A 25,188-nucleotide genomic window follows, 5' to 3' on the forward strand; every position below is an offset into this window, starting at 1 on the left:
GGAGGTTGGAGGGGGAATAGATGCGGATGGAGTGCACCTCAAATGAGGGAAGAGTAGCGGAGGGTGGTAGCGGGATTGGAGTGAAGGAGCAGGTGTCGGACAGGAGCAAGCCACTTCCTCCACCACGCTTGTTGGTGGAGCGAGAGGTGTGAGAGAGTTGGAGACCGCCGTAGGAAAGCGCAGCTGGAGAGGCTGAGTCAGAGGGGGTGAGCCAGGTTTCCGTGATGCCAAGGAAGGAGAGTTTGTTGGTGATGAAGAGGTCATGGATAAATGGCAGTTTGTTGCAGACGGAGCGTGCGTTCCATAGTGTTCCAGGTAAGGGGACAAGGTGAGTGGGGGCTGGATGAATGGGTATGAGGTTGTCATGGTTGGGAAAACGTGCGGAGGATCGAGGTAGGGGGTTAGAAATGAGCGTGGGGATGTGTTGAGGTGGGCCTGGATTTGGGGATACATCACCGGCAGTGAGGAGTAGCAGACAGAGCGTTAGAAGAGGAGCAGGATAGGACATGATGTGGCCGTGTGTGTCTGGAGAAAAAGGATTGTATATGGAGGAACAGTTCTGAGGATAAGGTAAGATGGCTGGGGAGGATGGAGGAAGAAATTACTAATTCCTTACAAGGTGGAGGGATTGCAGGAGATTGTAAGAAGGAAAGTAGTATGGGGGTGAATGAGAAAAGAAACCGAAACATTGTAGTGGTTTGGTGTTCTGTTACCTTCCAGTCAATTCCAGTCCAATTCAGTCTAATTCAAATTCATAATTAAAAAGATGTAATTTAAAAGATGGAAGTTAAAAGATGAAATGCAGCAGACTGCATGAGATGAGCGAATATACTCGTTACTCGAGATTTCCCGAGGACGCTCGGGGATCCTCCGAGTATTTTTTAGTGCTCGGGAGTTTTAGTTTTTCTTGCCGCAGCTGAATGATTTACATCTGTTAGCCAGCATAAGTACATGTGGGGATTCCCTAGCAACCAGGCAACCCCCACATGTACTTATGCTGGCTAACAGATGTAAATTAATCAGCTGCGGCGCTAAAAGCTAAATCTCCGAGCACTAAAAATACTCTGAGGACCCCCGAGCATGCTCGAGAAATCTCGAGTAACGAGTATATTCGCTCATCACTAGTTCTAATCTCACAGTTAAATCCTCATGTTTTCACTGAACCATGCATTTTTACCGCATCTAATGAATGGCTATGGGCGAAACCACACAGCGGAGACTAGCGTCCCCACTGCAGACAATTAAATGCTGCGACTCGGGCGAGTTTACGCAGCAGTAAATATAAGCACATTGGGCATGGGATTTCTATAAATCCCATCCACTGTGCTTGTAATGCATCCAACACACTGCTCTCCCTGATCATGGTCATATACCCTTAATGAGCTGGGTCAGAAAATGCTAAATGTTGTGCTTTTCATTGTAGCTCACTAATTTTGTAGTAGAAACTGGTGCAAAAGCCTTGTGCCTATTGGACATTAGATATTACTTGAGGCAATAAAAAAATTCATACGGATGTCTGGATACGTTACCTTAGATACACAGATCAGTAGACCTGTCTGTAAGCCTGCAGAGGCTAAAACAGAGTTTCCTAATATTTTAAAAGGGAGTCATTTACTACCTATATAATGTATTTTACTGTTCGTTAACCCAGTCTGATTAAATTCAAGCATCTGATTCCCAGAAAGGGAGTAGTTAAACAGGATCTATGTGCTGATGAAAAACTGCTGGGTCATTTCTCCATTCTTCTCCATAGGCTGGTGGTATGTCCTGATGATCCACACCAGGCCTTCCACACCTTGGCCCTGAAATAGAGAGCTACTGGGCCTATTTTCTCATTTTAGGCAACCTTCCAGTAAAATATCACCCTTTTATTCACTTACAAACTTTGTCAGCAAAATCAGTTGCTAAAATTGTGATATTGTTTTTAAAGTTCTGCTCCTTGAGCAGATGGCATTTATTAGAGTACTTTGTGAGACCTATTTTTTTAGATGTTGGCTTTTTTTGTCACTATCCTTTTATATATCATTACTGTATGTTCAGTGAGTGCTTTAAAATAATCACCAGTCGCTGCCGTACTCGATTTCCAGCTTTCCTCTGATCATGTCCTGTATGTGAGTATTGTTGTGACCAGCCGGCTCACTCCAGTGTTTGCTTTATGATCCAGAAGTCACTTCTCTCTCAATGAGCGTAAATTCTCTCATGTGAGAGAATTTTATCGATTATGTTAAAGACACTCCAATCAAATTCTGATCAGAGTGTCAGCTTAGTGTGATCCGATTCTCTCGGATGAGAGAATTGTAGCATGCACTCACAAGAAGATGGAGAACAAAATGTATCCGTTCTGTAAGTCTGCGGGAATTGGACTGCACTTAGGCTACTTTCACACTAGCGTTGTGCACTGCACGTCGCTATGCGACGTTGCAGCGCACCGACGCTAGCTGTGGAAGCGCCGCACAACGGGGGCAGCAGATGCTGTTTTTCCACGCATCCGCTGCCCCATTGTGAGGTGCATGCGCGGTCGGAAATGGCGGACACGTCGCACAAAAAAAGTTACATGTAGCGTTTTTTTGTGCCAACGGTCCGCCACAACACGACACAACACGTGTGGCAATCCGTCACAGTGCGTCGCTAATGCAAGTCAATGGAGAAAAACGCATCCTGCAAGCACTTTTGCAGGATGCGTTTTTTTCTCCACAACGACGCATTGCGACGGAGGCAAAAAAAACGCTAGTGTGAAAGTAGCCTTAATTGTCTGATTTCCAAGCACACGTAGACTTGAATGGGTGCATGCCATCTGATTTGCGCTGCAAATCACAGCATGCTGCAATTTTAATTTCCCCCCCCCCCCCATGCCGAATTGGTATGAGGAAAAAAACACAGAACTGCACTGCCCCATAGAACAACATTAGTCCGAGTGCTATCTGATAAAACATCGGAAAGCACTCGTTCGATGTATACGCTTGTGTGAGTGAGCCCTCTGAGACTCAGAAGAAAGCTCTCCTAGACGTCCATTAAGAGGGGAAGTAACGGTCTGCAGTGTGAGCTGGCAAGAATGGGCTGCGGTCACCAGATGGAGACAGCACCAGAGATATCAAAACTGCTACCAATAAGTATTTTGGGGCATGTCCTGTACATATATTACTGATGGCTAACAAATGCTGAAATTAAAAACAAAAATGGAAAGGGACTTTAAGGCTGTGTGCACACGTTCCGGATTTTTCGCATTTTTTTGCTATAAAAAGCGATAAAACCGCGAAAAAATACGCTCACATTAAGCATACTATTAATAGAATGCAATCCGCAATTTTTGTGCACATGCTGCGTTTTTTTCCTGAGCGGAAACGCATTCCGGAAAAAGCGCAGCATGTCCATTAATTTGCAAAATCGCGGGGATTCCTCACAGATGGGAATGCATTGATCCGCTTACTTCCCGCATGGGGCTATGCCCACCATGCGGGAAGTAAGCGGATCATGTGCGGATGGTACCCAGGGTGGAGGAGAGGAGACTCTCCTCTAGGCCCTGGGTACCATATAATTGTTAAAAAAAAAAAAAAAAAAAAATTTTAAATAAAAAATAGTGATATACTTACCTTCTGATGGCCCCCGGAGTCCTCCCACCTTTCAGCGGTGCACGCGGCGCCTTCAGTTCCCCGGGATGCTGTGTGCGAAGGACCTGTGATGACGTCGCGGTCACGTGACTGTGACGTCATCGCAGGTCCTTCGCACACAGCATGCATGGGAACGGAAGCCGCCGCGTGCACCGCTGAGGAGATCGGGACGCCGGAAGGATTTTTACTATTGATGCTGCATAGGCAGCACCAATAGTAAAATGTTGGTCACAAAAACGCTAAACTCTGCAAGCTAATTACGCTTGCAAAATGCTAGTGTTTAGCGGGAATACGCATGCCAATTCCGCATGCGATATACCCGCGGCAGGAGTTGCGGAATTGCTGCGGCAATTCTGCAACGTGTGCAATTAGCCTTAAGTGAAAACCGTTGAAATGAGCAGACTAACTGGGCGATACTCTAACTGTATCCTCCATAATAATACCTAAAATATGTTCTAATTAAGCCCTCCTTATTATTATTTATTATTATTAATATACATTTTTTTATAGCGCCAATTATTCCATGGCGCTTTACATTTGAAAGGGGCAAATATAGACAAATGCAATAAACATGAGCAATAACAATGCATGAACAGGTACAGAAGGAGGGAGGACCCTGCCCGCGAGGGCTCACAGTCTGCAGGGGATGGGTGAGGATACACTAGGAGAGGGTAGAGCTGGTTGTGTGGTGGTTCAGTAGGTTGAGGATCACTGCGGGCTGTAGGCTTGTCGGAAGAGGTGATTATTCAGGTTCTTTTTGAAGGTTTCTATGGTAGGCGAGAGTCTGATGTGTTGGGGTAGAGAGTTCCAGAGTATGGGGTAAGCACGGGAGAAGTCTTGGATGCGGTTGTGGGAAGAAGAGATAAGAGGGGAGTAGAGAAGGAGATCTTGTGAGGATCGAAGGTTGAGTGTAGGTAAGTACCGGGAGACCATCTCACAGATGTATGGAGGAGACAGAGTGTGGATGGCTTTGTATGTCATTGTAAAGGTTTTGAACTGGAGGCTCTGGACGATATAGGTAGCCAGTGAAGGGCTTGGCATAAAGGAGAGACTGAGGAATAGCGGGAAGACAGGTAGATTAGTCGGGCAGCTGAGTGTAGTTATGTGAGGTCTCTTTTTTTGCGGGTGCCACTTAGATACATGATAGATCAATTTTATTTGGTGAGGAATTAGAAAATGATTGGGGGGATAGGAGGTGGTAGCATTTGTCAGATTCTCATGAAATGTTTTTTTTTTAGATGACTGTGTTCAGTTTTATTGTGGAGTTCGCCTTGTCAGTTTCTAGGTGCATAGATCCAGAGGAGTAACTAAAATGGTTGCAGGACTTGCAGTAACACCTGGTCCCTGGAGTCAAGAGTGTTCCAATGGGTCCCTTTGGCCTATATAATAAGACAGATACTATTAAATCCCAAGGTAGTTGTGGGCCCCTTTGTAGATTTTGTATTGGGGTCCTTGAGCTTCAGGTTACACTACTGGTATAATTAGTACAGAAATGATGGCTGTGTGTCTGTATTCCTGCACTTCCTGCTGCTAGAGCATATGGACATCATAGAGGGTGCTCCCGACCTTCCTCTATGAACAAGAAATCACAGCTGCTCCAGCTAACCCAACCTATCCTTGCATTACACGGATGGCCATTGATTTAAATAGCTGCCATGTAGCATTACGTTGTCTGGCCACACAGTGTCCCTGAAGATAAACCTCTTCTGTTAAAAGATTGGGTTGTAACTTGTTATATTAAATATTTTTTTTCTTTTAATTGGATATGTATTCCCATTTTGCCGGAAAACACGGATCAGATAAAGCCAATTGTTGGAATATTTTATATTATTGCTTTAAGTCTCAAAGAATGAGATCAGCCCCGCTAACGATTAGTCCAGCTCTGCTCATCAACCCACACTAAATATAGTTCACAAAGCAGATCAGCGCACAGCATACTGTGATTCTACTGATCACACAGAAACAAGGACTGAAATACAGTGGGCACCTAATATCCTATGTTTTATCCCCCCTCCTTGTCTTTTCATCTATTTTTCACATCTTTTCAGGTAATTTGTAGATAACACTTTACATTGGGTATGGGGGACCTGTTAAACAAATAAGAGTGCAGGTTCACATTTTGGAATCCTACAAGAATATACCGTACTAAAGAATTGCATAAGTGTCAATCTTTCAGTATACTCAATTATTACTTATTGTGGATGTAGGGATGTTCAGATAATATGCCAGTAAGGGGAATCCATATCAGCAGATACGGTCTTTGCCACTCCACATTGCAAAGTATAATGTACTGATTAATCTGCAGTCCCCACTGCCCTGTAAGCTTATTATGTTACTCATCCTGAATATAACAGGAAAGGTGCTCTTTTTGCAATATCTCAAAACATAATGTTTGAATTGGGTATACAAGATTGCTTTGTTACCATCAGCTATACAGTTATAGGAATGTATTTATAACTGGCTCTTTGAAAAATAATTTTGCTTAATTGTTCCTTTTGATAATTGCTCATGTTTTTAGTGATCAGTGTTCATGAACTTGCTAATTTGTTTTCCTGCTGCTTATATGGTGCCAACCTACTCTACTGTACAACATTCATCATCACCCTCTTCACACATATGGGCGTAATTATACTTCCACGCTGAGGTGACCACATGTGGGGGACTTGGGAGCTGAGCTCCCTCCAAATGCGGCTGATTCCAGTTGTTTTACATAGTCGGCATCAGTCTATCAGATGTGGTTGAAGCTGAGTTCTGACTGACAATAATAACTATTTAAACGTCGCTGTCAGGATCCAACAGTGGCATTTAAATTATATTAAAGACAGTTTGAGCATATGCTGGCTCCCATCGTCTCGTTTTAAATATGAAAAAAATGGAAAATAAAAGAAATAAAAATTTAAATTACACCCCATGTCCATAAAAATGTGATCTATCTAAATGTAAATTTAATTAACCCAATCTGTAAATGTTGTTAGTTAAAATATCAAAAAGCCAGAATTGCTTTTTTCTGTCACCCCACCTCCCTTTAAAAAAAAAAAAAAAAGTGCAATAAAAGTTGGCAAAACAATATGTACATTTTGAAAGACACAGGCAAACGTTTCACTGAGGCTATTGGCTTCAGTGATTTGAAACCCAGAAGTGTGCGACAGCACACTGTGGTGAGAGGGGTACTGCATGTCCTCAAGCCAGCAAACAACGTCCGGCAAAATAAAGGACCTGATTAAACATCTGGTGCAACAATACCAGTTACAACAGCAACAGCTGTCGCAGCAAGAGACCAGTAACCACCTTGTACAACAGCTGCAACAGCAGCAGATTGACTTGCTGGCAGAGGGGGTTTGTGTAAGGCTGGCAGCCCCTCCCCCACGGAAAGCGGTAAGATGGGCAATGCAAAAAATGACCCCGAGCAATGATGTGGAAGCCTTTTTAACTGTGTTTAAAAGGGTGACAGAGCGGGAAAAAGCTGCCGCCGTAGCAGTGGGCGAAGGTGCTGGCCCCCTGTCTAACTGGCGAGCCCCAGAAGATTTAATATATCTTGGCCTTACTAGGTGTCCAGTCCAGGAATATGCCAAAACGAAAAACTGAGGTATTGGCATGCTCATGGGTGACTATGTCTGTCCGAGCTCAAAGGGTCCAACCACTGGGATTATTGCGGTGATAAACCTCCTCGCTCCCAAATGTTCAATTTGCTACATCTGGTACTGAAGTGGTTGCAGTCAGAGTCCCCCAGCCCAGATGGTAGGGCGGGTGGTAATGGACAGGTTTATCCACTCCCTTTCAAGGCCGGCACAGAACTGGGTTGCCCAGGGTGACCCCAGAAATTAAGATGACCTGTTTGGCCTAGTAGAAAAGTACCAGGGTGACGAGGGGTCCTTAAGGAAGCCAAGTGGTGTTGCATCCTCATGCTGGGGTACCCAGAAGAAGCCCAAATATCAAGAGGGGTAGTAGAGCCACCACTGGGGGAAGTCCAAGGTCCCAAGGGGTTTCCAAAGGCCACAGGTAAAGACTTGCTCTACTGGAGATGTCACATTCCTGGACAAATAGCCGCCCAGTGTCTTAAGTCCTGCGAACAGACTGCAGTCTAGAGAGGCAATGTTCATACTATGACTAATCCCGCCTGCAGTGTGGATTATAACCTCGGTGAGGGGCCGCAGGCATGTCCCATGAAAATAAATGGAGTACTGGTGTCAGGACTCTTGGACTCAGTCAATTTATTGACCCTGGTAAGGGCCACACTCCCACACCAGCTGATCCCAGGGAAGCGCTGTATCCACGGGGACGCCAAGGACTATCCCGTTGCCAGCGTTACGATAAAAACGAACCGTGTACGGAGTCCCATGAGGTCGGGGTAGCCAAAGACTACAATGATAATCGGGTGGGACTTTAGCCTGTTCTGGGACTTTTGGGAAAAGACAAGAGTGCCCACTAACAGACAGGAGCTGGTCAAACCATGAAGAATCCCCATTGCAGTCGGAGGTAGATGAGTTCTCCCTGTGTTTCCTTGGTGACGACACTGACCCATGAGGATGAGACTCCTGACTTAGGGGTTTCTGGGGAGAATTTTGGCTCTGCCCAAATGCAAGATTTTTACATTGAAAGGGGCTTTTGATAATGTGACTGTGATAAATTGGGTTGCTCAAGAGCCGGGGCAGACATCAGGTTTCTGTCTTTTACTCTAAATGAGGAGCTGCTTTATCAAGTCACTAAACCAAGAGGGGAATGGGTAGATCAGTTGTTGGTGCCGGGTCCCTATAGGCTTAGACTAATAGATCTGGCCCATTCTCATGTCTTGGGTGGGCATCTTGGAGTAGACAAAAACTCGGGAGTGGGTCCTTCAGAGGTTCTACTGTGCTGGGTGTCGCTGGGACATTAATTTCTTCTGATCCTGCCCTACCTGTCAGCTAACTGCTCCCATATCCCACTTCCGCAGTCCTCTAGTGCCATTGCCCATAATAGGAGTCCCATTTGACTGGATTGCCATGGAACGTGTCTGGCCCTTAGTTAAGTCCACCAGGTGTCAACAATACATCCTGGTGGTAATGGACTATGCAACACTGTACCCAGAGACTGTACCACTGAGAAACTCCTCTGCCAGGAGTATAGCAGGAGAGCTAGTCCATATTTTCTCCTTGACGGGCCAAGGGACTACTTTTAAGTCCAAAGTGATGAGGGAGTTGTGTAAGGCTCTCCAGATTACCCAACTCCGGACGTCGGTGTACCATCTGCAGATGGACGGCCTGGTGGAGAGGTTAAATAAGACCTTAAAATCTATGTTGAAGATGGTAGTCAAAAAGGATGGCCGACACTGGGATTACCTCCTACCGTACCTACTGTTCTTCATTAAAAAGTCCCACAGGCCACTACGGGGATTTCAACGTTCGAGCTGCTATACGGTTGGCACTTTCAGGGACTTCTGGACATTGCAAAGGAGACCTGGTAAGCGGAGGTAATACCTTACCGAAGCGTCATCGAAAATGTGCCCCAGATGCCGGACAGGATCGCGAGGGTGATGCCAATTGTGAGAGAGAGCCTCCTTCAAGCACAAGAGGCCCAGGCAGTGGTCTACAATCGGTCGGCAAGACTGAGTTGGTTTAACTCTGGATACCGGGTATTGGTGTTGATCCCCATGGTGGAAAGTAAGTTCCTGGCCAAGTGGCAAGAGCATAGTTGAGTGACGTGAAATACAAGGTCCACCAACCAGGATGAAGGCCATTCCAGGTGTACCACATTAACTTGCTCAAACCATTGAGAAACAAGGAACCGGTGGAAGCGACGTGCCGAGGGGCCCATCCTGAAGCCAGGGTCAAGGATGTCACAGTGGCAGAGACACGGTCACCGACCCTGAAGCAACAGTGCCAAGAACTGCTTCAGCAGAACCGGGTCCTGTTTTCAGAGTTGCCAGGTTGTACGCAGGTTGTGGAGCATGAAATCCTGATGGAACTGCATGTGATGGTTAACCAAAAGCTAAATAAGATTCCCAAAGCTTGCTGCAAGGTGATCTTCAAGAATGTGAAGAGAAAGTTTGGACATCATAAAGGAGTCAAAGCCGCATTGTCCTTGTGCAGAAGGCGGATGAAGAGTGGCGTTTCTGTAATGACTACAGGAAGCTGAACGAGGTGTCCCAAGTTTGACACATCCAATGCCCTGTGCCGATGAGCTCATTGAGAGACTAGGGTCAGCCAGGTATATCACCGCCTTGGACCTAACAAAAGGGTACTGGCAAATTCTCCTGTCTCTAATTGCCAAGGAGAAGATGGCCTTCTCTACACCTGATGGATGCTTTCAATACACCAGGATGCCGTTCGGTCTGTAGAGAGCCCCAGCTACCATTCAGAGGGCCATGGATTGGATCCTAGCCTCTCGCAAAAAGTATGCCACTTTTCTGGACGACATCGTGATCTTCAGCTTAGATTGGGGGAAGTCATCTACAGAAGGTCCAGGCGGTACTGAATGTGCTGAGGAATGCAGTGTTTACCATAAACCCAAAGAAGTGCACCATGAGGAAAGAAAAGGCTATATAGTTGGAAGTGGTGAAATCAGGCCGCAAATTAAGTAGAGGCAATCCAGAATTGTCCACAGCCGGTTTCCATGAAATAAGTTCGCGCATTTCTGGCAATTGTGGGATACTAGCAGCATCTTATCCCAAATTTCACAATGATGACCTCCCCCTAACTGATCTTCTTAGGGGCACAAAGATGTTGATGGCCAAATGGTCCTCTGAAGCAGAGATGGCATTCCAGGAGTTGAAGCTCGCCCTGTGTAAGCAGCCAGTCTTGATCCCACCTGACGTCAGTAGGGAATTTGTGGTCCAGACAAACGCCTCGGAGCTCGGGTTGGGGGCCATGTTGTTCCAGGAAGTAAACTGGGAGGAACATCCTATATTTAAGCAGAAAACTCTGCCTGTGAGAAAAACTACTCCATCAGGGAAATAGAGTGCTTGGCCATCAAATGGGCAATTGACACGCTGAGGTACTACCGGTTAGGCCGGAAGTTCAGGTTAGTGTCAGACCATGCACCCCTCAGATGGATGAGGGCAGAAACGGGAAGAATGCCCAGGTGACTGGGTGGTTTCTGGCTCTCCAGGACTTCAGTTTCCATGTGGAGCATAAGCCAGGGAAACTGTATGGTAATGCACACTCTCTGTCCAGACTTCCCTTCTTAGTGAATTTAGGTGCCAAAACCCCCAGCTTTAGACGGGAAGCAGGAGGGGGGAATATGTGACAAAGTTACTGGCAAAGTGTTGGAGGGGAGATAAGTTTCACTGAGGCTATTAGCTTCAGTGATTTCAAACCCAGAAGTTTGCTCCAGCGCCACTGTATTGAGAGCCATTTGAAGGGCTGGGTTTTCGTGGACAACCATAGAGTGGTTAGGAGGTTGTTCACCATATCTCCACCCCAGGGGGTCGTTTGTGTTTTAGTCAGCCTCCTGACGCATTCAGTGTTCAGTCTGTCTGGAGAGGCTAACTGCAGAGACGTTTGTGCTAACCTGAACTGTGTGTTTTGCTAACCCTGAGCTGGCGGATCCCTGCTACCACTTTGTTTTATCTTTTTTTTTTTTTGCCCAGAAGGCCTTGTTTATTTTTTACTTCACCATGGTTTATGCCACATATATAATAAACCAGTGAAGATCTTAGAGACAATGTTCCCGTGTCTACATCTGTGTACGTCTGAGTGAGCTAATCTACCAGAACACCAAAATGGTATCCATTTCCATTGATGGGAAAGTCAAAACATTACAGGTTTTGGAAAAAGGTGACACAAACCAAATTTCAGATTTTTTTTTTTAATTTTTTTTAACCATTTGAATGTAACAACAAATCTATATATGGAAGTTTGGTATTGCCGCAATCATACTAATGTGATGAATCTGTTTTCTAGGTTATTTTTATTGCATAGTGAACCCATAAAAGACAACCCACCACCCCCTCCACCAACAGAAAAAAAAAAGTCAAAATTGCATGTTTTTCACCCTTTCACAAGACTTGGATTTTTTTCTCCTTTCTTTAGTACATTATGTGGTAAAATGAATGGTGTCGTTCAAAAATACATCTCATCATGCAAAAGTTATTTCTTTTGACAGAAAAGTTGGGGAAAAGGAGTGCAAATAAATAATAATAATAATTGCCTAGTACTGAAGCAGTTAAACCATTTCTCTAATAATATGATCATCACAGACTAATGTCTCTTGTGGCAGAAATAAAACAACAAAAAAGTATGTATACATGAAGGGAACCTAAAATCTCCATACAAATGGTGCCTCTGATCAGATTAAAATCCAGGACCAATGTGTTGCAAGACATCAATTAATCACTCCCAATTGTTTTTTGTTTGTTTTTTTAAATCTTTTTATGTACCGTAACTACACCCTCACCTGATTGTTGAACTTCCCAACTTTGAAAAATGAAAGAGAGGACCCATACTTTTAATTTGACTCTAAAGCCTCATTCCGATATCTGTGATTCATGTACCTGTTATATCGGTGGACTGTACCCCTTAAGTTCTCCACAGGGTAGGAAAAGGAAACGAACTGGAACTGCAATCACAGATAATAACTGCACAGTTCCCATTACATAATTATAATGAAGGAGTTGACATTTCAGCTTTCCTAGCTTTATGATAAGTCATGTGACCTGAGACTGGTATTGACCCAATATCTTGCTTTGTGTGGTTTAACAATCATGCCTAACACATGTCCACATATTAGAAGTAATTTGCCCTCTGATCTCAGGTGCTTTATTCACAGATTTTTCTGAAAACTTTCCCTTCTACATGGTGGGCCATGTATGTGGATACACCTAAATAAAATGGGAATGGTTGGTGATATCAACTTCCTGTTTGTGGCACATTAGTACATGGGAGGAGGAAAACGTTTCAAGATGGGTGGTTACCATTGCGGCCATTTTGAAGTCGGCCATTTTGGATCCAACTTTTTTTTCCAATGGGAAGAGGGTCATGTGACACATCAAACTTATTGAGAATTTCACAAGAAAAACAATGGTGTGCGGTGTGCTTGGTTTTAATGTAACTTTCTTTCATGAGTTATTTACAAGTTTCTCTTTGTTTACAGCCATTGACATGTCGTGGAGGTTAACACATGAGGAGGGGATAGGTATTGTGATGTCTGGTGAACGCAGTACATGGGTCATTGCAGCAGATTTCAATGCAAGACACCCTATGCAAGAAAACTGTCACCATTCCCATGTTATTTAGGTGTATCCATATAAATGGCCCACCCAAAAAAGTTTGCCTCATCACTGAACATAATGTTCTGTGTAAACTGAGTGTCCTGTTCCAATTTTTGCTTTGCTCATTCTGCAATATGCAGAACGCAGTGGCGCAGCGTCCAATCCGCGGTGTTTACTGACTGTAAAAACATACCCTAAAGCTCAGAAATCTAAATGAAGTCAACGATGTTTGTTTGATATATATATTGAGATATATATATATAGATAGATAGATAGATAGATAGATAGATAGATAGATAGATATAGATATATATATATATATATAGATAGATAGATAGATAGATAGATAGATATATATATAATATTCATGTATTTGGTAGGTGAGTTGTTAAATTTGGGAAGAAAATTCAAGACCTAAACACAATAGAAAAAAATAGTATTCTAGATGTCACATAGAATATTGGTATAAATTTATTATTGCAAGTTCAGTGTAGGAGAGGCTGGCCTGTAAGTGATTACAGTCTTATTCTTTGATGGGTGTGTAGAAGGTCCTGACAGCTCTCTTCCTCCTCCCAGCATACCGCAGTGCAGAGGGATGGGAGCTGTCCTGATTCCCCTCTCCTCCTCATGACCTTCCCAGCCCCTGACAGCTTGCTATGCTGTAAAGCAGCTCATGTGACTGCAGTAATCCGGAGCCAGTAAACAGCTGTGCGGGAGCATAGCAGGATGAATCAAGCCCATTGTTCCGCACTGCAGACCTGTCTCCGGCAGGCGCTCCTCAGCCCTCTCATGTACTGTGTATGTGTATATATATCCTGTATGTTATAGCACATTGGACGCAAAAGTACCTTTTTCCGTTTCCTTTCCAACCTCTCTGCCCAAATAGTATAGTGGCTTTTTCGGTCTTGGGCACCCTGCTGGACTGTATCAGCTAGTATCACTATGTTATCCTATACCTACCAATTATTCAGTAAAGGCATCACCACACCCTCTCCCCCGCACAGTCACCAATTGGAATCTAGTGAGCATCTTTTATAATATTGCTGTACAGTACACCCACTTTGATGACTGAAGTAAAATAATTATACTTTCTAGATCACTCAGCTAGTAATTGCTTGATTACATGCAGTGAAACCTCTCCAAACGTCCACCCTTTTATCTAGGCCAGATGACGATTCAATCCTAGCATTTACTATGCATCCTAGCTAATATTTTTTCAGAGGACCACCCCTCGTAAAGATTATTTATTAAAGCAATTTTGGATGGTCGTCCTACAGGTTTCACTCTATAAGCATTTATTATAATAAATTGTATAACTATTGCACACATTTCTTCCTCATTGATTGTGTTGTGACCATATTCAGTTAATTGTGTTGTCCGGTACTTTAATATTGATGGCCTATCCCGAGGATAGGTCATGACTCTCTGATTTGTGGGGTGTAAAGCCCAGCATCCCTACCGATCAGCTCTCTCCCATGCCAACATTGGACGAAGTGCTTAGTTGCAGAGCAGAACAGCACAGCTCCGTCAACTGCATAGTGGCCCTAGTGGGGTACAGCAGATCCATTCTAATTCATTCAAATAAGGACCGATGCAGTACCCAGCCATGGCCACTATGCAGTTGACGAAGTTGTGCTTGGCAGCTACCCAACGGATCGTATCTGGCCATTGCTGGCATCGGGAACAGCTGATTGGCAGTGATGCTGATCTGGTGTTGATGTCCTATTCTAAGGATAGCCGACAAGTAGTAAAGTACTGGACAATTCCTTGAAGCAAATGGTATAATTTGATGCACAATAAAAGCTGGACATCATTCTAATAGCACCTATAGAAATGCATTAGTGTAGATCGATACTCTACAGAATATTGAATACATTTATGATTGCTGGAACCCCAACCCATTCTGAAGTGAATGGTGTAATGTATGCTTCTCAACCACTGCTCCGTTCACTACTATGCAATGTTCTGAGATGGCTGTTCCTTCAATTAACATAGAAGTGAATAAAGCCATGGTCACACACGTGCACTACCACTCCACTCGCACTGGATTTTTGGATCCCCTATTCTTATTGCTGGGGGTCTTAATGGTCAAACTCCCAGCAATCATAAATGTATTGCTTATCCTGTGGTTGGGTGATGAATGAATCCTGTAAAGCTTAAGGATAAAGGGGCAGTTTTTTGTCCAGTAAGAGTTTTGCCAGTTGTCAGCAAACGTTTCTCCTTGTGATAACAAGCAGGCATAGGGAGACATGCAATGCTCCCAGGTAAAATAAATATGTAAATATCTTCTTCATAGAGGAAAAGCATGGTTTCTAGGGCCATCTATTGGAAGTAGCGATTTAATAAATCAATATGGACCCTTTAAAGAGCCTTGCCACGTGATTTACAATACAAAGCCACACTGGAATCAGAATGCAACGCCACAAAGAATTGATTCTCCCATTATATTCTGATATCTAATTTAACCCTTAATTCTGTAGCCTCACCCTCAAATATTGGATCGGATTCATTTAACCGTGTCGAACAACATTTTAGAAAATAAAATAAAAGCAATACAAAATCTCCTGACCACAGCTAGGTTCTGCACACTGCAGGGTGGTGACATGTGAGTAGACGAAGTATCCGCTAACATGCCAGTTATCTCTATTATCAGATATCTGTGGTGGGCGGTATTTCCTACCATATGAGTAAATGTATACGTGTATTATAGATTGCTCCAGCAATTTGAGGTATTGGTGACTTGGGGAGTTGGTTATCTGAGTTGGAAAGACGTGAGTGTCTTTTAATAAAACTGAAAGGGTCTTAATCCCCCACTTTGGATTATGAACATGTGCAGACTAGATTAGCCTAATCAAAGCCCCACGCCTGACCAGATGCAGTGTCGGGACAATCACAAACCTGATTAATACTTGTCAAGGGCTTAATCACTCCACTGTCTGCCTGCTGAGCTTTAATACCAGGCAATGCTTGTGCCATCACCGGTGGGCTACCGTCACTGCACTGCAGGAATGTAGAGTGTGCAAACTTCCTTACAAGATGCTGAAAGCAGTTTAGTCTTCCCCCTACTTATAGGTACAAGTTGGTGTCTTAGAATACCATACATACGATTGATGACAACATTTATATAGATTTTTCCACTGATTAATTTGAAAAGACTAGTGTTGACTGCAGTCCCCAAGATGGAGAGATTGTATGCTGAATTCCCCTGGACTGCTGTCGTAGACTTCACTGCAAAGGGTCTCCATGTATTCTTCACCTAAAATGTATTTTTCATCATTCTTATTAATAGTGCAGCCTGAGATGGTTGTGGAAAGCTTAATTTCTGCTGTCAGAGATGGAGATCTTGGTAACTTGTTTGCCCTTGAATACACTTCCTAACAAACAGCATCTCTTCAATCGAGTTGTCCGGACTGAGTAGTACATTGGCCTCAATGAGCTCTGGGTAGTGTATAGAAGAAGAAGATAGACTGTTTGCTGCTCTAAGTGGGACTCCTATGGGTATTTTATTGTCTCTCAGGGACATATTATCTAACGTTACTGTGACACATAGACTGTTTAATATACAAAAGTGTTTGCCACTTTTTTTTAAAAAGGGAATATATTGGTAAGCCCAACCCCTCTTTTAAATGAAAGGGGCATTACCAGCGTGAAACATGTAATGACTGATAGTCATCACTCCTGATCTACAAGTCTCACACTGGTAATGCCCATCTTAATTTAAAATAAGCTCTGGAGGCAGATTAGATCGCAAATATAAAGGTATGATTTTATTCAACTTTCTATGACCTGTGTGCCCATATACACTGCGTGCAGAATTATTAGGCAAGTTGTATTTTAGAGGATTATTTTTATTATTGATCAACAACTATGTTCTCAATCAACCCAAAAGACTCATAAATATCAAAGCTTAATAGTTGGAGTGTTTTTTTTTTGTTGTTTTAGATTTGGCTATCTTAGGAGGATATTTGTTTGTGCAGGTAACTATTACTGTGCAGAATTATTAGGCAACTTAATAAAAACCAAATATATTCCCATCTCACTTGTTTATTTTCACCAGGTAAACCAATACAACTGCACAAAATTTAGAAATAAACATTTCTAACATGCAAAAACAAAACCCCAAAAAATTAGTGACCAATATAGCCACCTTTCTTTATGATGACACTAACAGCCTTTGAACCATAGATTCTGTCAGTTGCTTGATCTGTTTACGATCAACATTGCGTGCAGCAGCCACCACAGCCTCCCAGACACTGTTCCGAGAGGTGTGCTGTTTTCCCTCCCTGTAGGTCTCACATTTTATGAGGGACCACAGGTTCTCTATGGGGTTCAGATCAGGTGAACAAGGGGTTATGTCATTATTTTTTTTTCTTTGAGACCTTTACTGGCGAGCTACGCTGTGGAGTAGTTGGAGGCATGTGATGGAGCATTGTCCTGCATGAAAATCATGTTTTTCTTGAACGATACCGACTTCTTCCTGTTCCACTGCTTGAAGAAGTTGTCTTCCAGAAACTGGCAGTAGGTCTGGGAGTTGAGCTTCACTCCATCTTCAACCCGAAAAGGTCCCACAAGTTCATCTTTGATGATACCAGCCCATACCAGTACCCCACCTCCACCTTGCTGGCATCTGAGTCGGAGTGGAGCTCTCTGCCCTTTACTGATCCATCTGTCCCATCAAGAGTCACTCTCATTTCATCAGTCCATAAAACCTTTGAAAAGTCAGTCTTAAGATATTTCTTGGCGCAGTCTTGACGTTTTATCTTATGTTTCTTGGTCAAAGGTGGTCGTTTTTCAGCCTTCCTTACCTTGGCCATGTCCCTGAGTATCGCACACCTTGTGCTTTTTGTTAATCCACCTTACCTTGGCCATGTCCCTGAGTATCGCACACCTTGTGCTTTTTTGTTAATCCAGTAACGTTGCAGCTCTGAAATATGGCAAAACTGGTGGCAAATGGCATCTTGGCACCTTCACACTTGATTTTTATCAATTCATGGGCAGTTGTTTTGCGCCTTTTTTGCCTAACTCGCTTCTTGCGACCCTGTTGGCTTTTTGCCATGAAACGCTTGATTGTTCGGTGATCACGCTTCAAAAGTTTGGCAATTTTAAGACTGCTGCATCCCTCTGCAAGACATCTCACAATTTTGGACTTTTCAGAACCCGTCAAATCTCTTTTCTGACCCATTTTGCCAAAGGAAATGAAGTTGCCTAATAATTAAGCTCACCTTATATAGGGTGTTGATGTCATTAGACCACACCCCTCCTCATTACAGAGATGCACATCACCTGATTTACTTAATTGGTAGTTGGCTCTCAAGCCTGAACAGCTTGGAGTAGGACAACATGTATAAAAAGTATCATGTGATACAAAAACCAACTTGCCCAATAAATCTGCACACAGTGTAGACTGCTTAGGAGGGTTGTTCCTACTGACAAATTTTCTTGAGAAAAATAAATTGTGCTGCGAGACCATGCCAAAAATAACACAATTTCTCTCTACAATAACACGTACAGCCATGTCAATGAAAAGTAAATTATGGCTGCTGAAATGCAGCCCCCAAAAAATGGCCACTCCGTTTTTAATATTGGTCATTAAGATGTTAAAGATGGTTTACTTAAAATGTTATCTTTTCTTTGGTGATGTGACTTTTTTCTAACCTTAATATATTTTTTCATTTCCTTATACTGCCAGAATGGCAGAAGTTGTTGTTGTTGTTCATTAAGTAGTTTTTTAGGTTCATTGGTACCAGTACTATAACCTTGATTGCCAGAACAGCAGTTTGAAAATCTCAGTGTAACATTAAACATGTGAAACATTACTATTCCTGCAACAGTTTTTCATTTTTGTTTTTTTAGGTTTTGCTATTATGTTTGCATTTATTCAGTTGACTGACGAAAAGTGATTTTATGCGTTGTGTGTATGTGTGTATCACAGGTAACACAGTCCAAATCCGATTAGGGTGGATGGGGTATAATTATCCGTATAGGCCGTATCCTATACAGTGGGGTTAAACACTTTGTGAATGGGCTATAAGCTAGTTTGGCAATTCAGTTAGCTGGCTTAGTGTGTAAAGAACACTTGTCATCTGTTACATCATGAAGACTGGTGGCAATTTAGTTGTTGTTTTTTTTGTTTGTTTGTTTTTTAGAAAAAGGCATTCACATGAGTTATTATAATTTATTATTATTATAGCGCCATTTATTCCATGGCGCTTTACATGTGAGGAGGGGTATACATAATAAAAGTACAATAATCATGAACAATACAAGTAACCAACTGGTACAGGAGGAGAGGGGACCCTGCCTGCGAGGGCTCACAGTCTACTAGATCTAAGATATTTTCAGCAAATGGTTCTCAATTCAATAGATAGCTGATAATTCTCAGATTTCAGCTTCATCAATAAATCATCTTGGCTTCATCACTAGCTAGATTCTGTGTGCATGGAACAAAATGTACCATTACTTTTCCTAACGTCTTAAAGCAATTGTCAGTACAGAATGACTGTTCAAACCAAGTACAGGCGCTTGATGCTCCAGGGCGGGGAAGTCATTTATATACCCTTCCCACCTGCTTGCTTTCTCTCTAACTCTACCCCCTTATTTGATTGACCGCTCTGGCTTCATAGATCCAAAGAAAAGCAGCTATAGAGGAAAAACAAGCTGGTGGGAAGGTGCATTTAAAAGATTGGCCACTCCATGATACACGGAGTGCCTGTACTTGGTTTGAGCAGTCATTCTATGCTGACAGTCTGTTTAAAGTAACCCTCAGTCTCAGCGGAGGAGGCAGTGTGAGACCCCCAGAGAGCACCAGGTAGGGTGACTATACATGGAAAATGTATAGCCCCTTTTCAGTGCTACAGTAGTGTCACATGAACTGTATGTATGCTTCTAAGGAACTTCATTTTGTCATCTCTTAAAGAAAAGGAGAAAAGCTAATATCTCAAGGATATCTAACAATGTTGCGTATTTTCATGTTATTGATTTGTCAAATAAAAATTAAAACAGCGGTTATTCTTTAAGCATAGATAATGACTGTCATTGAATTAATGTTTCAAGTGATTTGTAATATATATATATATATTTTTTTTTTTTTTTTGCTTTCCAGGCCTAGTACAGATACCGGTCAGTATGTACCAGACGGTGGTCACGAGCCTCACGCAGGGTAATGGACCAGTGCAAGTTGCCATGGCCCCAGTCACTGCGAGGATATCTGATTCTACAGTCACGGTGGATGGGCAGGCAGTAGAGGTGGTTACTTTAGAACAGTGACGTTCTTTCCAAAGAAGAGTTTTGGTGTAATTTCCTGCCTCACTCACGTTCCCATTGGTGTGAACAGAGTGTTTTACAGACTTCTGCAGACCCTGCCATTGCTTGGACCCCTGTGCTGTTAAAATTGGTCTTCAGTGCTCCATTTTTTTTTCTTCTCGTCCTCAGAAAAGTGTTTGACTTTTTGTATGAAACAGTTTTTATTTTTTTCTCATTTAATGTATTTCAATTAAATAAACATCAAGGTATGTATCATATGTACTTTACCACCTGGTTACATTAGGGCATGCAGGCACTGTGGACGACCACCTTGATGACTGGTTGCTTTGGTCTTAACTGACTTTTTCATACCATCATAATTACCTGCTGGTATGATGAACTATTTTTCAATGAAAGACTTTATTGCTTTTAATGTGCCCCTTGTTGGACTAAAGTTAATGATTTTTGACATTTGTGTAAGTTGTCCACCTCAAGCATTTCTCCACTTCATCTATGGCTCCATGAAGATGTCTGTGCAAAAAGGAATCACGCTGTTCTCCAGTTGCTGCTGGTGCTTGTATTTAAAGAATGGTGGCCTGGTCCTGGTTTGCCTAATTCGGGGATAAAATGTGTGTGCTTCATCTATATTAGATCCTACCACACTGCAACCTTAACAAATCCTGAACTTTCACAAAGCGTATCAAACGTAATGCGTTTTTTGGAAGACGGTCATGGAACTTGCCAAAGTTGTCCTGTGCTTACATCTGTTGGGATCTCTACTAAATCTTCAGTCATAAAAGCTTTAGATGACCTTCAGATGTACATGTACGCTCTGAGAAAAACCTGTTTGTGGGGAAACTAATAAGGATCGTACCACCTTATGTGATAACTCTGCTCACCATTACAATGTATCCCCATGTAAGCTCTCTGAACCGCGTATTGTGATTGTTTTTGCTGTTCCATTACTGCTGCTCTTTGTTTCTGTTCTTCTGTTTATTTGATATAAATGAATTGACATACAACATTTATGATACATTAACTACAGGATTTCACAATTTTAATTTTTTCATAATGATTTTTCATTCATACAGAAGTGGAATTTCCTTTGTTAGCTGAAAAGATAACCAGCCATGAACAAAAGTCTTAGTGCCAGGCTCATCAAGACTTGATGAGAGAGCGAGTCAGATTCTCCTGATTCATGTAAAGGTACATGCCTCTTCATGAATTTGGAATATCTGATGATTGGCGTGCTACTTTTGTTCTCCAAAGAGCCCCTGAAAAAGGAGATCTTAAAGGGAATCTGGCAGTAGGATCAACCCTCCTAAGCCGTGTACATGAGTATGTAGGTCCTAGGAAGCTGAATAAAATATCTCGATATCTGCGGTCTGATGTCTTATTCCAGAGAAATATATATTTTTCTTATATGTAAGGCTACGTTCACATTTGCGGTCAGGGCCGCAGCGTCGGGCGCCGCAGCGGCGCCGCATGCGTCATGCGCCCCTATACTTAACATGGGGGCGCATGGACATGCGTTGTGCTGCGTTTTGCGCCGCATGGCCGCAAGCGTTGGACGCAAGAAACGCTTCAAGTTGCATTTTTTTTGCGTCCAACTTGCGGGCAAAAACGACGCATGCGGCGCAAAACGCAGCGTTTTAGCGTGCGTTTTGCCGCGTTTTTGTTTGCGTTGTGCGCTGCGGCGCCGACGCTGCGGCGCACAACGCAAATGTAAACGTAGCCTAAATGAGCTGTTCCAGGCTGTGGGCTGGACATTGATCTGTATGACAATCTGCCTCCAGAGATTACACAAATAAAAGGCTGAGTTACCAGTATGAGACATGAAACTGACACAAAACAGGAGAACTGAACTTTGTCTTCTTTAAAACACATTGCAGTTTTGAATTCTGCTATATTATAACTGTCTGCCTGTGAGATGGAAGCTGGAGCTGAGAGGAACCTGCAGATGTGTCAGTTAGGCTGAGGTCACACTAGCGTATGATATGGATGAGTGCTATGTGAGAAAACCTCGCATTGCACTCAGACCACTGTTAATCTATGGGGCAGCTCACATCACCGTTTTTTCTTGGGCGTATTCGGCATGTGAGTGCAATCGCAGCATGCTGCGACTTTACGCGTATATCGGCCGAGTCTCGGGAATGCAAGTCTATGGGTGCGAGAAAACACCGGACACCACACAAACCATTAGTCTAGCGTGCGAGAAATATGCACACATTTTCCTAATTTCAGCCCATTGAGCCATAAAATTCAGAGGAAAAGTAGTGAGAAATGTAAAGCCAATACGTGTATCATACAGGTGTCACACGGATCCATAGGTACGAGAAAATCGCATCATCGCATTGCAAACGCATTACACACGGAGGGCCATTCGGAGAACACTTGTGCAACTCTCAGCAGGGAGACTTGGACTGATTTTCCATACGGTAAGTGTTACCCCGGCCTTATAACCACACACAGCTCTGCAGTGAGATCAGGAGAGCAGAAAGTGGCCATTACACATCACACTGGTAATACCCCCTTCTATATAAAATAATCTCTGGAGGCAGTTATCTTCCAGGCAGTGTCCTCCTCATAGCCTGGAAGAGGTCATTTATACATAAGACAAACATGGATATCTCTGGAGTAAGATATCTGATCGCAGATATCGTTTATTCAGCCTACTATGGCCTACATACCCATAATTCTGATTACTGTGAGTAGCATCCCCATTTGTTCTGTACCAGTTAAATAGCAGACAAAATGTAGATGTGTATTTCACCCTGCTTTATTGAAAGGGTAAAATTCCATGTGATAATTTACATCAGAAATTGACATTCTGCTGATTTTTCTGCCGCTGACCAATTTCTGCACATGAGAAGTTTTGTGAAAATTTTCACCTACGTGACAAGAACTGTAAAAAGCTGCTGACTTTACGTGCACATGTCTGCAATACACACAGCTGCTGCACTAAGTCTGTATACTCTGCACGTCAGCCTGGCTTTGTAGGTAAAGAGTGTCGGCCACTACTTGTCGGTACCGAAACCCTACTCAAGTTCACCATGATGCTGATTGGCTGAGAACAGTGAAGCTAACTTGTGCGGCAAACGCTTTCTTTGGGGCTTCAGCAGACCTAATCAGTGCACTGACATTTACTCTGGGTTTGTAGTTGTAAAGGTGACATTATTACGCCATTTTTTTCTATTCCTTTAATGTGGATGCGTTTCCTGGCCACTGTAGTATTTTTCTTCTAGTTATATAAGGCTTTGCGTCTATATCATACATCTTACACCGTCCCCATTATCTGTGAAGTTGTTACCCCTTGCAAGCCCAATGATAGGCTTGGTATCCAAATCCTCTCATTATTTCAGCTTGGAATTTGTGCTTGGCCAACGTTGGCTCTATCCACCCATGCTGCACACTTCATGGAGCTCAGAGTCCATCAGTTTCGAAACATTGACGCAACTCAATACTTTGTCATGATTGTTACATTGAAGGTTACTTGATTTACCATGTCCAGTGCATGGTTTTTAGCTCTTTAGGCTGTTTATTTTAAGTATTAAATAATTAATTTAAACATACATATTGGTATTAATGGCAATCATTGTATTTTGGGTTAAAGTTCACGTTTTCAAGTTTTTCCAGTTGCAATCCAAAATCTGCTACAAAAAGGCTTCATATACAATTAAATAGGTTGATATATATTAATTTAATTGCCCAACACTGAAACATCTGCAAAGCTCTGTGAATTAAACCTTTATATGTTTGTTTTTATATTGTAAGTAATTTGTGAATATATTGAAGTAGAGGTATAATCCTGAAATATTATACCCCAGAGAGTGGTAATTTTATTAGGATGATGGGTAAAAGAAACCTGAAAGTGAAATGACTTTATGATTATCATTGACTTGTAGTTAAAGTCTAACTGCTCAAAGAAAATATCTAGTACATTAAGTAAAACCTGGTACTCTAAGGAAACCAACAACAAGCAGGCCAAAGTTGCTGTTGAGTCTTATTTTTTTTTTTTTTAAATCGGTTTAAAGTTTTTATACCAAGTATGGAAGTTCTCAACCATGGGATAAGGGATCATTTTCTGACTGCTGGAACCTCCATGAGCCTAAGGCCGGGTGGGGGTCCCAGCAGATGGCCCCTGGTGATCAGAAAGAAGAAAACTTCCATACTTGGATCAAAGCCGTTTAATATATAAATTCATACTATTTTTATTGAGTTTTTGTTAATGAGTTAAGAATTTGGGTATGACTGGTAATGCATTTTTCATTCTTGCATGAGGACACTATTATGCAAATTACCAAATCATGCCAGACTAATGCACCTTGATAATGGTTTCTATGTAGTAACAACCTCTTTCCAGAAACAAATACATGTTAATACAGTATAACATAGAGTAATGCATTGTCGAGTACTTATCACTGATGCTAGATTTTACTTTATTGTACTACATATTCAAAGTTGAGCAATGTGGAGCCTTACCTTTTTTTTTTTTTTTGTTAAGAACCGTCTGTCATCTTTCTTCTGTGAGAACATGGTTTGGCGTTTCTTCATCCCCATTTCCTTTCTTGACTTCCATTGTTCTATGCTCATAGTAACTCCTAACTCCAGAAGTTGCTACAGCTACTCCCAAGGGTAGAAGGATATTTCAGCGCCCCTGGGCTTTTGTGTATATTATTACCTGTATAGCATGTGTCTGTCTTTGCTCCATAAAACATATGTTGTCCAGGGAAACCTTTCTACTTAGGTCTACAGTCTGTACAACATATTTTATTTTTATCGGTGTTTGATTGAAAATAACTTATGTTTTTGTTTACTGAGAAAGTAATCTTTCTTGAGAATGGCAATGAAAGAGCACTGTACATTGACAATGATTTGCGTTTCATGCTCTGTGTGGGCTGAGAAAATAAATAGTTTAACATGTTTGTGTTTTTTTTAATAGCCAGTGTTGACCCTCGCATCATCTCGTACAATATTTCATTGTTCATGGGTTGAGAACTTGTATCGATATTAATACAGTAACATTTGTTTAATCAGATCTGATGTATGCTTAATGAGCAAGTTTTTCCTAATGATCGGATCCAAAACCAAAAGTAAAATGTTCAGACCCAGTATTCTATTATGACCGTGTAAGGTATGCACATTTAATAGGCA

The 25,188-nt window shown here is 42.4% G+C and overlaps 1 protein-coding gene across 7 annotated transcripts in view; it reads left to right on the forward strand.

The window, feature by feature from the left end:
- The window catches only part of NRF1 (nuclear respiratory factor 1), a 121,401-nt gene extending 96,444 nt beyond the window's left edge, over nt 1–24,957 (forward strand). For all 7 annotated transcript variants that reach the window (XM_077264413.1, XM_077264415.1, XM_077264417.1 and 4 more), the window contains one exon: nt 19,895–24,957. In XM_077264413.1, coding sequence (XP_077120528.1) covers nt 19,895–20,058 — 164 coding nt within the window. In that variant the 3' untranslated portion in view covers nt 20,059–24,957. The remainder of the gene's footprint in view (nt 1–19,894) is intronic.
- Nucleotides 24,958–25,188: the final 231 nt, after the last annotated feature.

This window comes from Ranitomeya variabilis, chromosome 5, assembly GCF_051348905.1.
Source record: "Ranitomeya variabilis isolate aRanVar5 chromosome 5, aRanVar5.hap1, whole genome shotgun sequence".
Lineage (NCBI taxonomy): Eukaryota > Metazoa > Chordata > Amphibia > Anura > Dendrobatidae > Ranitomeya > Ranitomeya variabilis.